Source organism: Strix uralensis, chromosome 15, assembly GCF_047716275.1.
Source record: "Strix uralensis isolate ZFMK-TIS-50842 chromosome 15, bStrUra1, whole genome shotgun sequence".
Taxonomy (NCBI): domain Eukaryota; kingdom Metazoa; phylum Chordata; class Aves; order Strigiformes; family Strigidae; genus Strix; species Strix uralensis.
In genome coordinates this window covers 11,774,010-11,789,569 of record NC_133986.1, presented here as the reverse complement: position 1 = coordinate 11,789,569, position 15,560 = coordinate 11,774,010, and the positions used below count along the sequence as shown (strand labels likewise).

The following is a 15,560-nucleotide window of genomic DNA, read 5'->3' as shown; positions in this document are numbered from 1 at the left end:
CATTTAGACTGTTGTGACTCTCATGGATTCACATGAAGGAGCCAGCAGTATACCATCAGGATTCCCCTCTCTTAGAGACCTGAACTGTAGCCAAAGCCATGACAAACATTCGCTCCCTGAGGAGCAGTGCCCGTTGCCCACAAAGACCTGTAGAGAGATACATAAAAGCAACACGTTGCTGCAAGTGAAGAACTTCATCAGATGAAAAAGTGCAGTAGGCTCTCAGATGCTCAGGAGAGACGTTCTTGTTTATCTGGAAGCTAAGAGCATGGCTCCAAGGGTTAGTCCACCAGATTTACTGTGCAGACATCCTGAGCCTGGAGAGTCATCCAAAGTGGAAGAGACCTCACAGCTGGTAAGAGGAGGTGACCCCCAGCCAGAGGTAGGTGCGACCATTCCCCGAAAGGTCCAGGTGAGCTCTGCTGGGACTACCCTGCTCTGGTATAAATCACTGCAGCAATGTTACCTTTGAGGAGGCTGCTCTGATTTTTACACCAGGTAAAGGCTTGCTCCTCTGCTTTGATTAAAGAAAATGAAATATTTCTGCTGGGATGCACTTGGGATGCACTCCAGTATTTTGAAATAAAAAGATCAGAAATCATGGTGCTTATGTTTAAGGAGCCTAGGAGAAGAAGAGAGGAGAATGCTCTTAAGGAAAGATTAACCCACCCACTGACCCTGAAATAAAGTGATATTCACCTTAGAAAGTAAAGAATGCTTCTTTAAAGAAATATTCTGCTGATGGAGAATGGTTCTTCAATGAGTCTTCTGATCTTGGTGCTCATCTGGTGGGGTAAGATGGATTCTCATTTTTAATCCTGTAAAGATTTAATTGTTTTATTCTGAATCTTCATGTTATCAGGGACAGAAACCTGTATTTTGCATTTTCATTAGGGCAAGCAGCTTAACTAGGTGCCTAAAATAAGGCAACTGGGGTTGAGTGAGTTTGGCTCAGCACAGATCCATGGTCCCTTCTGTAGCATTGACTCCTCTTCCAGCTGAAGGGAGAGGCAGGAGCTGCTGGGGTTTGCCTGCTGAAAATACAGGCTGGGTGAGGAGTGGCTGGAGAGCAGCCCCAAGGAGAAGGACTTGGGGGTGTTGGTGGATGGAAAACTGCCTGTGAGCCAGCAACGTGTGCTGGCAGCCCAGAAAGCCACCCGTGTGCTGGGCTGCATCCAGAGCAGTGTGGGCAGCAGGGCGAAGGGGGGGATTCTCCCCCTCTGCTCCGCTCTCGGGAGACCCCCCTGCAGTGCTGGGTCCAGCTCTGGGGGCACCAACAGCAGAAGGACATGGACCTGCTCGAGCGGGGCCAGAGGAGGCCACGAAGATGCTCGGGGGGGCTGGAGCAGCTCCCCTGTGAGGACAGGCTGAGAGAGTTGGGGGGGTTCAGCTGGAGAAGAGAAGGCTCCAGGGAGACCCTAGAGCAGCCTCCCAGGACTTAAAGGGGCTACAGAAAAGGGGGGAGGGACTCTTGATGAGGGGGTGTAGGGATAGGATGAGGGGTAACTGCCAGAGGGGAGATTTAGATGAGATCTAAGGAAGAAATTCTTCCCTGTGAGGGTGGCGAGGCCCTGGCACAGGTTGCCCAGAGAAGCTGTGGCTGCTCCCTCCCTGGAAGGGTTCAAGGCCAGGTTGGACGGGGCTTTGGGCAACCTGGGCTAGTGGAAGGTGTCACTGCCCAGGGCAGGGGGGTGGAACTAGATGATCTTTAAGCTCCCTTCCAACCCAAAACAGTCTGTGAAAAAGGGGTGAGAAAAGTCCTCGTGAGTGCCCTAACCACCAGGATGCCATGCTGTGCCACCATCAGGCTCCCTCTGAGAAGGTTTTTCTCCTCAGATGGCATCTTAAAACAGTGAATTCTCAGTCTGGCTCTTTTTTACCCCTTGACCATTCCCCTCCCTTGTGCCTTCTGCCAGTGCTCTCAGCCGTACTTTTTCAACTGAATCACACTTTTGTCTGGGCTTAGTTAATCCGTTACAGCTGGTTCATGCTCATAAACACTCACAGCTACCTCCTGACACTTAAATCACTTCTGTAAATCAGGTTTCATCTCCCAGTCCTCTTCTGGAAATACAAAGCGTGATTAAAGTCATCAGCATATCGTGGCAGTTCATGGTGCCATGGACTACTGCGTCATGGCAAGGGGAGCCGTAAACAGGGATGCGATGATTCATCATTTGTTAAACCCACATAAACTCTTTATACTGGACCCTAACACCATGGCTAGTACCTTTGCTCTGAATGTCATGGGGAAATCAAGACAGATTTTATGGTGTTTAGTCTCTTAACTGTATATTCTCTTAATTGTTTGATGCTTACCCCAGTTCAAAATAACAGCTTTGGACCCAAATTTTGTTCATGGTCTCTGTGGTTTCATCTCCCCAATGTTTCTGAGACTGTAATATTAAACTTCTCATGTCCTGAATGAGTTTTAGGATTGTGCAACATGCCCTTCCTCTCTCCCTCCCTATTTCCTAACAAATTTTTTCCTTCACCTCAGTGTTTTTTTCAAAAGCAACAAAGGAAAGCTACAGTATTTTTACTTCTTCTCAAAGCTATTAAAATTATAGCCATAAGCTGCTGCTAAAATCAGAGTTGTCTTGTTCTGGGCACCTTATCATGATTGGTTTGAAGTAGGGAGGAAGGGAAACAAACGTGGTGAAAAACTTAATCACCGGCGGTCAAGGGCGGAGCTGATGATTTGGTCTGTGTCACCTGAATCCCGATCTGCTGCGATATCCATTGATCTCATCAAACTGTAGGTACCAAAATGGGATTCTGCCCTACAAAGGAACCTGCCCAAAGCTCTGCCCACAGTGAGAAAGCGAGAGATCCTCCGCAGTGACTTGCTGCAGGCAGGGAAGGTGTTTGGGAAAGCTGTGATGATGCTCTCCCTTCAGAAGGGGACCCCTCTTTCCTCGGACTGTAAAGGAGGCCAAGCTCAGAGCAGATGGCTACAGTGCAGTCCATCCCACTAGCTCCCTGGAAATGAGTGGTCTGGCTGCACAGCGTGTAAATTATCAAGCTATCCCATTTCAGTTCAAATAAATAAAGGCATGATCTCCCCTGTCCTATATATTCAGGCTCTCTCCTTCCTCGGTGGACGTGAAGCCCTGAATGGCAGAGCAGAATCACACCTCAGTGGCAGAGTTCATTCTCCAGGGCCTGAGTGACCAAGCGGGGATGAGGGCAGCCCTCTTTGTGCTGTTGCTGCTCATCTACACCGTCACCCTTTTGGGCAACACGGGGATAATTGTAGTCATCCGACGTGACCCACGGCTCCACACATCCATGTACTTCTTCCTTGGCAGTCTCTCCATTGTTGACATCTGCTTCTCCTCCGTGATTACCCCCAGGACCTTGGTGAACTTTCTATCGGAGAGGAAGACCATTTCCTTCATTGGCTGCATGGGCCAAGCCTTCTTGTACATCGTCTTCGTGACGACGGAATGTTTCCTGCTGGCCGTCATGGCGTACGACCGGTATGTGGCCATCTGTAACCCCCTGCTCTACTCCTCTGTTATGACTCGGAGGTTGTGTGTGCGGCTGGTGGTGGGGTCCTACATCGGGGGTGTCCTGAACTCCATTATACAGATGACTTTCATCATTAGGCTGCCCTTCTGCAGCTCCAATGTCATCAATCACTTTTTCTGCGATGTTCCTCCCCTCCTGGCTCTGTCCTGTGCCAGCACGTACACTAATGAGATGATCCTCTTCTCCTTGGCCGGCATCATTGAGCTCAGCACCATCTCCACCATTCTGGTCTCCTACATCTTCATCTCTTTTGCCATCCTGAGGATCCGTTCAGCTGAAGGCAGGCAAAAAGCCTTCTCCACCTGTGTGTCCCACCTGACGGTGGTGACCATGTTGTATGGGACGACCATCTTTATGTATTTACGCCCCAGTTCGAGATACTCCCTGAACACTGACAAAGTGGTGTCCGTCTTCTACACGGTGGTCATCCCGATGCTGAACCCCCTCATCTATAGCCTGAGGAACCAGGAGGTGAAGGATGCTCTGAGGAGAACAGCAGAAAGAATCACAGTCAGGCTCTGAACCCTCCTCAATAAAACCTGATACAGGAATGTGGGTAACAGGGATTCGTCCTAGAGGCTGTGGAGGTTCCACCCATGGAGATACTCAAATATTGCCTCCATGAGGCCATGAGCAACCTGATGTGGCTGGGTAGTCAGCCGTGCTTTGAGTGGGACATAGAATAATTTTTGATCAGAAAGGACATCTAGGAGGTCTCTGGTCCTATGACTGGCAAGTTATATACATATATACATATTAAATGTATATTATACTATATATTTATATATATATTTATGTATAATACAATATATTCTTGTGTTAAATGTGTATGTTAACAGACACATATTACTAATTTTCCTTGTTATTCCCTATCCCAAATTTATCCGGAGTCTCAGTGATTTATGGGCTGGGTCAGGGAGGCAGCTCCCGTGAAAAGCTCTTCCTAGGAAGGATGGAAACACAAGATCTAAATGGATAAACTTTGCAGTTTTAATGTAGTTAGGAGGTAATGGGATATCGTGCATAAGCCAAGTGAATAAAACATAAATTCTTAAATAGGTCTGTCTTTGAAAGCAGGCTGCTGAGTTAAATTGATCTTTGTCACTTCTTTTTAGGCAGTGATACGCCTTTGTCCTTTCATTTTTTTCCCACACAACTTCTGCCTTTTGAAGCCTTGAAACAAAGCTCTAACTAGTTTTCTAATTTATGCGCACAGTGGTTTGTTAAAAACAAAGACAATAATAGTATCTGTAGAGTTTGCGTCCAGAGATTTGTACTTTAGTGTGAGGCAATGGGGAAAAGGAATTAAAAGAAAAAAAAAACAACAAAGGAACAGAAAAAATGAAAAAAAATAATGAAATACCCTGAGACAAAAAAACCTGAGGGTGATTTAAAAAAGTCTTATGCAAGAAGTAACTCCTGCCAGCAACTGCATCTCCCCCCTTTCACCGTATTCTGAACAGAAACTTGTGGTGGCTGTGAAAATGCAATGCCACCAGGGAACAGCAACCACAATATTTTCCCCCCCTGCCCCAAAAAAACTTTTATATTTCTTTAGCAACTCATCACTCAAAGGCAAGAGGTGTCCCTGATCAAATCACCTTAACAAGCTCCTCTGGGAGGGGATTTGGGGATGATCGGCTGGGACGGGGAAGGCTTGGCTGGGCCCTGGATGAGTATTTGCCGTCTGCAGTCACTTGACTGTCAACAGTGGGAAAAATACTCTCTAACACAGTGAAAATTAACCTAAACGTTGATGTGGCCCTGGTCAGCACCTAGAACTTTTAAAAAAATTATTATTTTATTATTATTTTTGATACTAAAGTTACCAGCCTGAAGCTGACTTACTGTTGCTGGCAAGGCACGACGGTGTACAAATATGCCTGTTCTTCAGGTGCCCCTTTTCTTCTCAGAAGTTGCATTTCATCTACTTCTGAATAAAATCCATTCCTGTTTATATGTGAAAGACTTATTTTTGTTCCTTCTATGTATCACTGTGCTCGGCTGTCAGCCCAAGAGATGCAAAATGGCCATAACAGTCCCTTTCAGATACCAAAAGGGGGTGCTGGAGGGGGGAAATTCTATGTAAGTGGATAGGAAAATACTGAGCAGGATTTCCTATACATCATCACCATCTGTTGGACATTGTTGGAAATATCTTCTCCTTTTTATTATAGGTAAAAACTTCTTTTTCTTACGTGCTAGCAAGCCTCGGGTAGCTAAGTGGCTTGTCCTTGTTCAGGGAACTGAGAAATAGCATATAAATAAAATAAGACCATCATGCTGCCTCTATAGTTGGCTGATACATTTAGGTTGTTTCTTTTCTCAGCATCAGCTTCTGAGCCTGTTAAAAATGAACGGGCAATGTCAGATGTTTGAACAAGCTCCTCACCAAGTTCCCTTCGCATTAGAAATGATGCTTTAAACCGCACTTTTTTTTTTTCCCCTAATGCAATTCTTGGGCGAGGTTTCAGATTGTATGAAATCTAGATTATCAAATTCACTCTGCTTTATGAATTATTTGTCTCTTAAGTAGCCTGGGCTAACCATACACAACTTGAAATGATAATTCCTGATATTTTAAATTATTACCTCTTACATCAATTGTTTCCTACAGATCACTCTCAGAAAGGGTCCCTCCAGCACATCTTTAGTCCTGACAAAACTATCCCAGATTTTACAATAAAAGCCAATGAAAATACATAGATTTGAACTTTTATCCCATGTAGGTGAAGGATTTAATTTTCTGTTGTTGATTTATGTAAATTGCATCCATCATTACCTAAATAATCCCTGGTGAGCAGCTGCCCTCAGTGCTCTTGGATGTTGAATTAAATGGATGAGGCTGCCTATATAGTTACCCAGTTCCTGGGTCAGCACAGTGGATTCATCTAGTGACCTTCACAGGGAAGAAACCCACCCTTCGCTATGACCTGCTGAGTGCTGGGTGGACAAAACTGGGGTCATTCCCTACTAGTTTGTTTTTTTTTTTTTTGAGCAGACGAAGAGGTGAATTTTGTCCTTTTCTGGAAGGCACTGCAGGGGTGCAGCCCCCTCTCATCTTTGGGAGCAAAGTATGGGAAGAGTTTCTGTTTGAAAAATAAAGGCAGATACATCAAAATGAAAAATAAGGTGCTTTTTTTTTTTTTTTCATTCTAAACATCAGCATAAAATGAAAAGAGGGAGTGCTGGATTTCTCATCATGTGCAGTCTGCGCTGAGGGTTGAAGGCTTCCAAGAAGAGCTGTTCTGTGGAAAAGAAAAAAAGAGGTTTTTGAATACAGATATTGCACATTATGCACAGATATCACAATAAACTACCTTTCGTGATTTTTTTTTAGGATGCATGAAACTATTAAAGGTAACCTCCTGGTGTCAATTTTAAACCCCTGTTAGCTGTATCTTGACCAGGCAGTGGAGGATCTCGGGACCCCTCTGGGCTTGGTGGGGCTGACCCTCGCCTGGTCTGACAGCTCCCTGGAGGTTGTTATCCCCGACTTGTTTTATCCCTGGCTCTGTGAACGCTGCGAAGGGCAAAGCTCTGGAAGCACGGGCAGATGCTGCATGGGAGAAGACCTGGTGTACCGGTCCAGCTGGAGCGGGGAGCAGCTGTGAGTATAAAAACTGCTTCAGCTGGAGCTGAGAGAAAAGTGAAAGAAAATCCCGCTGTGAAAATCCTGCTTCATCCTGTGGCATCTGCAGGATCCCCAGGACTTGTGGCAGACTCTTCCCCGCAGAGATGGTCACCCTGAGAAACCAGAGGGATGCTGGAGGCGTGAGCGCAGGGTGCTTTTGCTTCACATTTTAAACCATCCCATTAACGAGGCTTTTCTGCATTCACTAGTTTGGGCTGTAAGACTTAAAACACCAGCTACCCTAACAATGTATTTTAGCTCTGTAGATCTGACACCTTCCCCTTGTTCCCACATGGAGCTTTTGAGGATAATGGCCATGAGAGTGGGCTAATGGCCATCTAGCCAGGAGATGCACTACAAGGCTTTGCTCGGCTTTGGGGTTTTGGCAGTGGCTGGTCGTTCTCCAATCTAGAACATCATGAGTTACATCTTGGAAAACACTAACAAGCTGCTGGGTGAGTCCTAGGGCAGCTTGTTGGAAGGTCTTGTGCTGGCTTGCCCAGGAGATGCAAGATCTTATCAAATTTGAATAGGAAATCGGGAGCCACAAATTAGGTCCTTTCCCCAGGAGGACAGTGATAAATATTTGGGGTTTGCTGGTGGTTATTTAGCAGAGTGTGGACCAACCACCTGCCTGTCAGCATGAATAATACCTAAGCTGAGGCAGCAAGGTATGGGTTTTTAATTTATCTCCCTTCCAGTCAGATGTCTTCAAGTCACAGGGAGATGTGATTCCTGGTGGGCAGGAGCCTCATACACCGCCTGGGTTTCATATCTACATCTTGAATCGCTCCACACGAAGCCGTTGGCTTGTCAAGTAAGAAAAAGTGCGGGTGAGCCTTAGTTAATTGTAAAATTCAGGTCAATTCTCCAATGGCAGTAGATGTCTACATCCAGGCAGGTGGATGCTGCCTCTGGGGGAGGATTCAGCTCCAGACCCAAACAGCTCGATTTTCATTAGTTGTAATACATCTTCCAGTGCCATGCGGATGTCTCAGACGCAGCTTTGCCTCCGGCATCTCTACATGGGCAGTGAAAAGCAGCTCTAAATCCCCATTAATAACTCCAGGAGACCAGACATGTTGCTCACAGGATATCTGAAATGAGATGTCTGGATCTGGAGGTGAACCTCACCCCTTCAGCAAAGGGTCATCAAATAATTATGACTTTTAAGTTCGGATCTGCTTGTCAGATGCTGAGCAGTATGCACTCTTGTTTTGCTCTCTGGTGTAACTCTGTCAAGCAATGATTAATGTTATCCAGGAAAAATCAATGTTTATTTATTCTATCTGTCATAGAGTGTGATTTTAAGAGCTGCTGATTTCTCCCTGGTGAGCAGAGAGAGCAAGCCTGAATTTATCTTTTATCTCCAAGTTAGGCATCGCGTCTAAAGCAAAGCGCGGTGAGACAAATCCTGGCTCTTACACTGCACCATCCTACACGAGGAAAAATTACACTAAGGAAAGTTGCACTTTCCAGTGCTTTCACCTAGAAGAGGTCTTCCGGGACACAGGGAACAGATATTTATTCTTCATGTACTCACACTGGACTGGGCGCACTCGAAAGATGAGAATTGATTTCATTTTTCCAGCAGTTATTGTGAAAATCATGGACTTCCATGTGTCAATGATTTGAGAGGAGCTATGAGAAAGCCCTGTAATTTATTTATGTTTTATTCTGGTATGGCATTACCCTCCTTCCTTGCCTTAAAATATTCACCCACTTCCAGGTGTGTTGCTGATGGTTGTATGTGTTTAGCTAAGGCTGAACTGGGAGACCGGCCTTGGGAACTTGAGGTTTTCCTCTCTCAAAGAGAATTTACCTTATATTGACTTAAAGTGGTGTAGCTGCTTGATAGACAAAAACTAACATACTTAACATTATTGACAGATTTGGGCCTATTAACCTTTTCCATTTGAAATACATAAAACAGCCGAACTGCTTATATATTCAATATGGTTGAAGATAATTATACATTTGCATCTGAGTTTATTCTCCTGGGCTTCACAGACCGAGAAGACCTGCAGGTGATGTGTTTTGTCTTATTCCTTGTCATCTATGTGGTCACTCTAATAGGAAATCTGGGAGTAATTATATTAATCAGAATTGATTCGTGCCTACACACCCCCATGTACTTCTTCCTAAGCCACTTGTCTCTCCTGGACGTCTGTTACTCCTCTACCATCATCCCTCAAACCTTGCTGAATTTTTTAGTGGAGAAAAAGGTTATTTCCTTCGTTAGGTGTGCTGCTCAGCTCTTCTCCTTTGCGACCTGTGCCACCACTGAGTGCTATGTGCTGGCTGCCATGGCTTATGATCGCTACATGGCCATTTGTAACCCCCTGCTCTACTCTGTGGTCATGTCCCAGAGGTTTTGCGTTGGGATGTTGGCTGGTGCCTACTTAGCTGGTGTGATCAGCTCCACCATACACACAGCTTCCATATTTCGTCTCCCGTTCTGCTGGTCCAAGAGGATCAATCATTTCTTCTGTGACGGACCACCGCTGCTAGCCCTTTCCTGCTCTGACACCCGTGTCAACGAGGCGATGGTTTCTGCCGTGGTGGGGTTCAATGTGCTAAGCACCACAGTCTTCATCCTAGTCTCCTACTTGTCAGTCCTCTCCACTGTCTTGCGGATCCGCTCCGTGTCTGGTCAGCACAAAGCCTTCTCCACCTGTGCCTCTCACTTGGTCTCCATCGCCTTGTACTACGGGAGCTCCCTCTTCATGTACCTGCGCCCCAGTTCCAGACACTCCTCGGAGCACGATAATGTGGTCTCCATGCTGTACTCCGTTGCAGTCCCCATGCTGAACCCACTCATCTACAGCCTAAGAAACACAGACATGAAGAACGCCATGAGGAAAGCAAAAGGTAGAGTCCTCTCCTCTTTGTCTATCCATGGTTCCTGGTCAGCTGAGAGGAGAGGGCTATGGTGAGGAGGATTAGACATCGCACCTTCAGGAAGTAGGGACTAAGTGCACCTGGAAGCAGGACACCTGGAAAACATATTTCTCCTTGAACCAAGGAGTTCACCCTGCACACCCTGCACTAGGAGGGATGGGACTTTCCTTGGCTGTAGCGTGAGACCTGACAGTGACCGTGTGCTGGGCAGAAAGTTATTATCCAAAGTAAATGTTATTTAAATATGACTTGAAATAGATATTATTTATTAATTAAATATAATTAAAAATAATAATCAACATTTCAGGCTTGAGAGAACAAAAAGGAGAATGCTGGTGGTGGCTTTGCCCTGGTGACATCAAACCAGTAGTGTCTGATCTCTCATGTTTTATATTAACAGGTGTCCTCTGGTGATGTTCCTGGTATTAGGAGGATGTTAATTGATTTTTTTCAGGAGTTTTAGCTTCAGACCACAAAGTAAGGTCACATGAAATAATGCTGTGACGGTGTGTTGGTCACCAAAGCACTCATGGTAATGGCGGACAAGACATATTTGAGCCTCTGCTCTGCTGTGAATTTAGCTAGGCCTGTAAAGAGCCAGACTGCTGGAGGGAGGGAGGGAGGGAGGGAGGGAGGATTTTAGGTCTTCCTTTCCCCCAAACAGCCACGGTGCTGGTGACCTGGGGTCATCTTACGATGGAGATGGAGCAAGTGCAGTATTGAGCTGTCTGCGTCTGGGATTTCAAGCTGCATTATTCACGCTGCAGATGCACACCCTACCCAAGCAGGTATTCTTAGTGGATTATTTTTCCTTCCATATATTAAAAAAAAAATAAAATTTAAATCTCTTTTTTTTGTCCTAAAGTTGAGTGAGGGCTTTTTCCCCCTTATTATGTTGCTTTTCCCAGTCCACAAGCCTTGGTTTTAGCCCAGTGCTGAATGGGGAAGAAAGAAATTAAAAAACATGGGGAAATCCTTTTTTCCAAGACTAATAGTCTGGTGCCTTCCAGCAGAAAAACAAATTTACATTAAAAACATCTAAACCCATCTGTATACTTCTTCATCTTGCTTCCCCACACTCTCATATTTCGGTATTCTCTCACATCTGCCCCATCCTTTGTGTTTTCTAAATGTCTGGGACAAAGTTATCATTTAATATTTGTCCTAGGGGTTTTATAATGTCTCTTCACCTAGTAGAAGCTTTCAGGAAACATTGGCTCTCAGGATTCGTCAGAATAAAACTGGTAAATCTGAGTTAATTCTGTTATATCCTCAAAGCAACTGTGTAAAATGATGCTTTTGAGCAAAGCGTTGTACAGTCGTCAGTAAAGTGTATGGAAATAAATATATCTGCTGGTGAGGGCTTCCCATGGCCACGCTCAAACCGTTCATACAGTGGATGGTCCATCAGGTTTGTTTTCAGCACCCTTCAATGCAACATTAGATGATCCATCAGGTTTCCCTGTTGGTAGCAAAGGGCTTCCTCAGTGAAAGACTGAAATAGAGAAGTTTGTGGTAGTTGGATAAATAAAAAGCAAACTGCCCTGGACTTGTCTTTGGTGGCATGGGCAGCCTTGTAGGTCTCTACAGCAGAGCTGGTCTTGGAGGTGTTGGTGCAGCCAAAAAGGTTTTGGGGGTGGAATTGAAAGAGGCTTTTTCTGATCAGGTCAAAACAATTATCAGCTGGATGAGGGTCCTGAGGGAGAGCGGCTTGCACAAACATCTGAGGTAATGCTTCATCTGGGATAAAACCCCTCTGCCAGCCAGCCTGGGTGATCTCCTCCCGAGCATCTCTCCTCCTGCCGTGGCTTTGACCCATCGGGTGGGCTTCTCAAGGAGCTGCAGGCACCACATCTACCAACACCTTTCCTTTTAACCAAGCAGGTAAAAAAGGGTTTGACATTTCCACTTGGTGACCCTAGTCGTTCTGCCTCTCACGTGCTTGAAAGCATTTTTAAGTGCAGGTGGTGTAAGAAGACCCAGCCCGGTGCTTCGTTGTTCTCTCCATTATCCCTTAACCCGTAACACATCTCACGACACTTTGTCTCCACTGTGACTCGTCCGCTTTATCTCTTTAGCTGTTTGTATACTTCATATTGCAAAAAATGCCTTTGTATTGATTAACACCTCAAAAATATACACCAGTCCCTTTTCGTGGGAGCTGGACTTGGTGTAATAAGTTACAAGGAGCCTATTTTTTTTTTTAATTTCATGTCTCAGTAGTAATTTTTTTAAAATTTCTGTATTCAAATGATAAATTGGCAAACCTAAACCAAAAAAAAAAACCAACCCCCCCTAATTATACTTCTGTTTTGTTTATATGTCTGAACAGCAACCAGCTTTTCTGTTGAGATGAGAAGAAAATTCAGAATAAAAGCTTCTGCTCTGTGAAGTCCTGCAGCATGGGTTCATGTTCCGGAGTAGCTCCATCTGTACTTGGCAAGATTTTAAATATTTTTTTTTATTATAAATAATTTATTGAATGTTTAAATATTTTTTTAACATTTAGCATGTTCTTAACCTTGAAGCTGTTTAAGATATGATTGTCCTCTCCAGGGCTGCACGTTCACGTATGAGCTGGTCACCAGAGGTTGCCTCTACGGGATGGAAACGTTCACCTCTAGGACACAATCAATTTAATCCCAGTGAGGAAATTGTTGCCAAAAGACAGAAACGTGTGCTTCAAGGGTACGAGTTGTCCAGACGGAGCTACAACTACGTCTCCATTACCAAGCGATATTGACCAAAAAGATCTGAGGTCAGTAGAGTAAGACAAGTGGCACTGGGACTTCATTACCCTCCTGAACTCATTTCTGCATTCTGTATTTTTTTAATTCAACTTATTCTGGGGGAGTGGATGCTGTTTCATGGCTGGGATGTGCTGGTAGAGCTGCAGCTAAAGGGAGTCCATCTGTGATCTCCAAGAGCATCCATGGTGTCAAACCAAGTGCCCTAGCAGGGGCGAGGAGGTTGGTTTGAAAAAACCACACTTCTGACCCCATCTACAACTGATCTAGGGACATTTCAGCTGAGATGTGGACATCTGTAGATAGATCCTCCATCAGATATTTAATCTGCAGAGGAGCTGAATGGGAGAGATGGGAATATCCAAGATGAAGCTTTAAAAAGTTTGGTTTGTATATAATATATTTTAACATTGTTACGTGGATATTTGATCCACCTCTGACCCAGCGCACGCAGGGGTTTTTCTTCAAAAGCCTATAAATTTAGAAATTAAAAAAACCTCAACAATTTCAAGTGCACAGCTTTGTTTCATGATGAAAAGGCTGCATCAGATCTAATGAGGCCACAGAAGAGCACTAATCCAGTCTGAAAAAAAAAGAAAGAAAAAAATCCTTAAAATTTCCAGAAGTCAGTGGTGAGAATCTGTATCTTCTCTGTTTTCCACATTTTGGAATGTGTTTATTTGACTTTTTATACTTGAATAAACATTTTGATGTTTCTTAGTGTATCATCTGTACAATGTATATAAATCATGGCAGAATTATTCTCTTTTAATATGTGAGTAATAGCTCCTTCATCTCTTTGGCTTCGAAGCTTGGGCTAAAGGCAGAAATACAGTTGCCTTGCATTTGTCTCAAAAATATAGCATTTTCTACTACATTTACTTTATGGATTCAACTCCCATGTTTCCAGGGTATTTCTCTCTTAGGGATTTATTTCACTGATTCATTTTATTTCTATGCAAATTCATCTAACTTGTAGAAATGATGGATGGAGAAAACATCACTGTTTTGTCTGGCTTCATCCTCTTGGGCTTCTCTGATGTCCCAGAGCTACAAACCACCATTTTCACAATTTTCTTATCCCTGTATGTTTTAATGGCACTGGGGAACCTGACGATGATCCTGCTAATCAACGCCGACCCCCAGCTCCACACCCCCATGTATTTCTTCCTGACCCACTTATCTTTCATAGATTTTTGCCTTTCCTCTGCTGTCATCCCAAAAGCGCTGGAGACCTTCCTGCTAGGGAGCAGCCACATCTCTTTTTTGGGTTGTTTTGCCCAGATATATTTTTTCCTTGCTCTGATCATCTGTGAGTGCTTCCTCCTGGGGGTGATGGCTTACGACCGATACACAGCTGTGTGCAAGCCGCTGCTTTACACCACCACCATGACCAGGGCGCGTTGCTCCGGCATGATGGTGCTGGTGTACACCACGGGCTCCCTCACCTCCCTGGGGCACACTGTCCTGGCGGGGAGGTTGTCCTTCTGCCGGGCCAGGAGCATCAACCACTTCTTCTGCGAGCTGCCCACGATCCTGCAGCTCTCCTGCTCTGACACCCGCACAAACGAGATCCTGCATGTCTCCAATGCTGGACTTAACATCATGGGCTCTGCCCTGATGATCCTGGTTTCCTACACCTGCATCCTTCACACCATCCTGCACATCCCTTTGACCAAGAGGAAGCTTAAAGCTTTCTCTACCTGCACCTCCCACCTGGCTGCCATCACCATCTTCTACGCACCGGGGATGCTCACCTATGTCCAGCCTCACAAGCCGTGTGCGTGGGATCGGGCAAAGCTGGTTTCAGTGTGTTACACTGTCCTGACCCCCACCCTCAACCCCCTCATCTACAGCCTGAGGAACAAGGAGGTGAAGGGGGCCCTGAGGAGGTTGTGGGTGCGAAAGTTGGTGCCGTGTCTATCCAGGCTTTGAAAATGCATTTTCAGCTCTTGGGTAATGAAGGAATGTGCATTATTGGTCATTACTGGTCTGCGTAGAGATAAAGAGATCACACAGCAAGCACAGGGTATGGAGAACCACCATAACAAATCGTTCTCTTCAAACTATGTCAATTTATTTTAATTGTGGTGTGAGTCTTCAATAATTAACAGTTGTCAATGCTTTCCTAGCAAAACTGAAACAGTACCACGATGTTTTGTGTCTAAATTGTGTTAACTGAAAATATTGCCCACGAAAAGGATGCTCAAATTGGAGGTAAATAATTACTAATATTTCCCTTGCCTGCTTCATAATCATTTATCCTAAATAAGCTTGAAGAATCTGTTTAAGTCAGTGATATATGGAGAGCTGCAATGTGGCCCAGACTCTGAATTTTTCTAGGAGGGTTATTAAACCTGGTCTTAGGAAGGCTTTGCTGAGACAGGCATCAGTGAGGTCCCCTTCGTAAAGGCTGCAAGTGGGACATAGCAGTTGTCTGTAGAAGAAGGGGCTGAGAGGGTTGCAGGACGCTGCCGGAGGTGACCCTGATGAGAGGGGGATGTTTATCTGATGTGAGTGACCTGGTGACAGCAGGGGGAAGGTCCAGCTGTGGCCTCAGATGCAATTTTTGACCAATGTCTAGAAGAACCATCAGAAAGCACAAAGCCATGGGCCTGGCTCAGGGGACCTGGAGCTGTGCTAACGACTTGTTGGGGGCACATGTACATTAGCACGTTGCCAGAATTGTGTCCCACCCAAAATCTTCTTGAGACGTGTTGCCTTTACATCTACTAATCTTTTCC

The 15,560-nt window shown here is 45.0% G+C and overlaps 3 protein-coding genes across 4 annotated transcripts; all 3 read left to right on the top strand.

Annotated features, from left to right (window-relative positions):
* The first annotated feature begins 3,056 nt into the window (after window positions 1–3,056).
* Window positions 3,057–5,061, top strand: LOC141950444 (olfactory receptor 5G9-like). 2 transcript variants are annotated; one of them, XM_074885243.1, is made up of 2 exons: window positions 3,118–4,029; window positions 4,730–5,061. In XM_074885243.1, exons 1-2 carry the CDS (start codon window positions 3,118–3,120, stop codon window positions 4,814–4,816), a joined length of 999 nt encoding a protein of 332 aa, XP_074741344.1. In that variant the 3' UTR covers window positions 4,817–5,061. The 2 variants fall into 2 exon arrangements, with proteins under 2 accessions (XP_074741343.1, XP_074741344.1); XM_074885242.1 differs by lacking the exon at window positions 4,730–5,061 and having other exon boundaries at window positions 3,057–4,056.
* Window positions 5,062–9,123: 4,062 nt separating this feature from the next.
* LOC141950405 (olfactory receptor 8U3-like) lies at window positions 9,124–12,709 on the top strand. Its single transcript, XM_074885150.1, has 3 exons — window positions 9,124–10,100; window positions 10,470–10,491; window positions 12,626–12,709. Exons 1-3 carry the CDS (start codon window positions 9,124–9,126, stop codon window positions 12,707–12,709), a joined length of 1,083 nt encoding a protein of 360 aa, XP_074741251.1.
* A 1,088-nt stretch (window positions 12,710–13,797) lies between these two features.
* Window positions 13,798–14,751, top strand: LOC141950403 (olfactory receptor 8I2-like). Its single transcript, XM_074885149.1, has one exon. It carries the CDS (start codon window positions 13,798–13,800, stop codon window positions 14,749–14,751), a length of 954 nt encoding a protein of 317 aa, XP_074741250.1.
* Window positions 14,752–15,560: the final 809 nt, after the last annotated feature.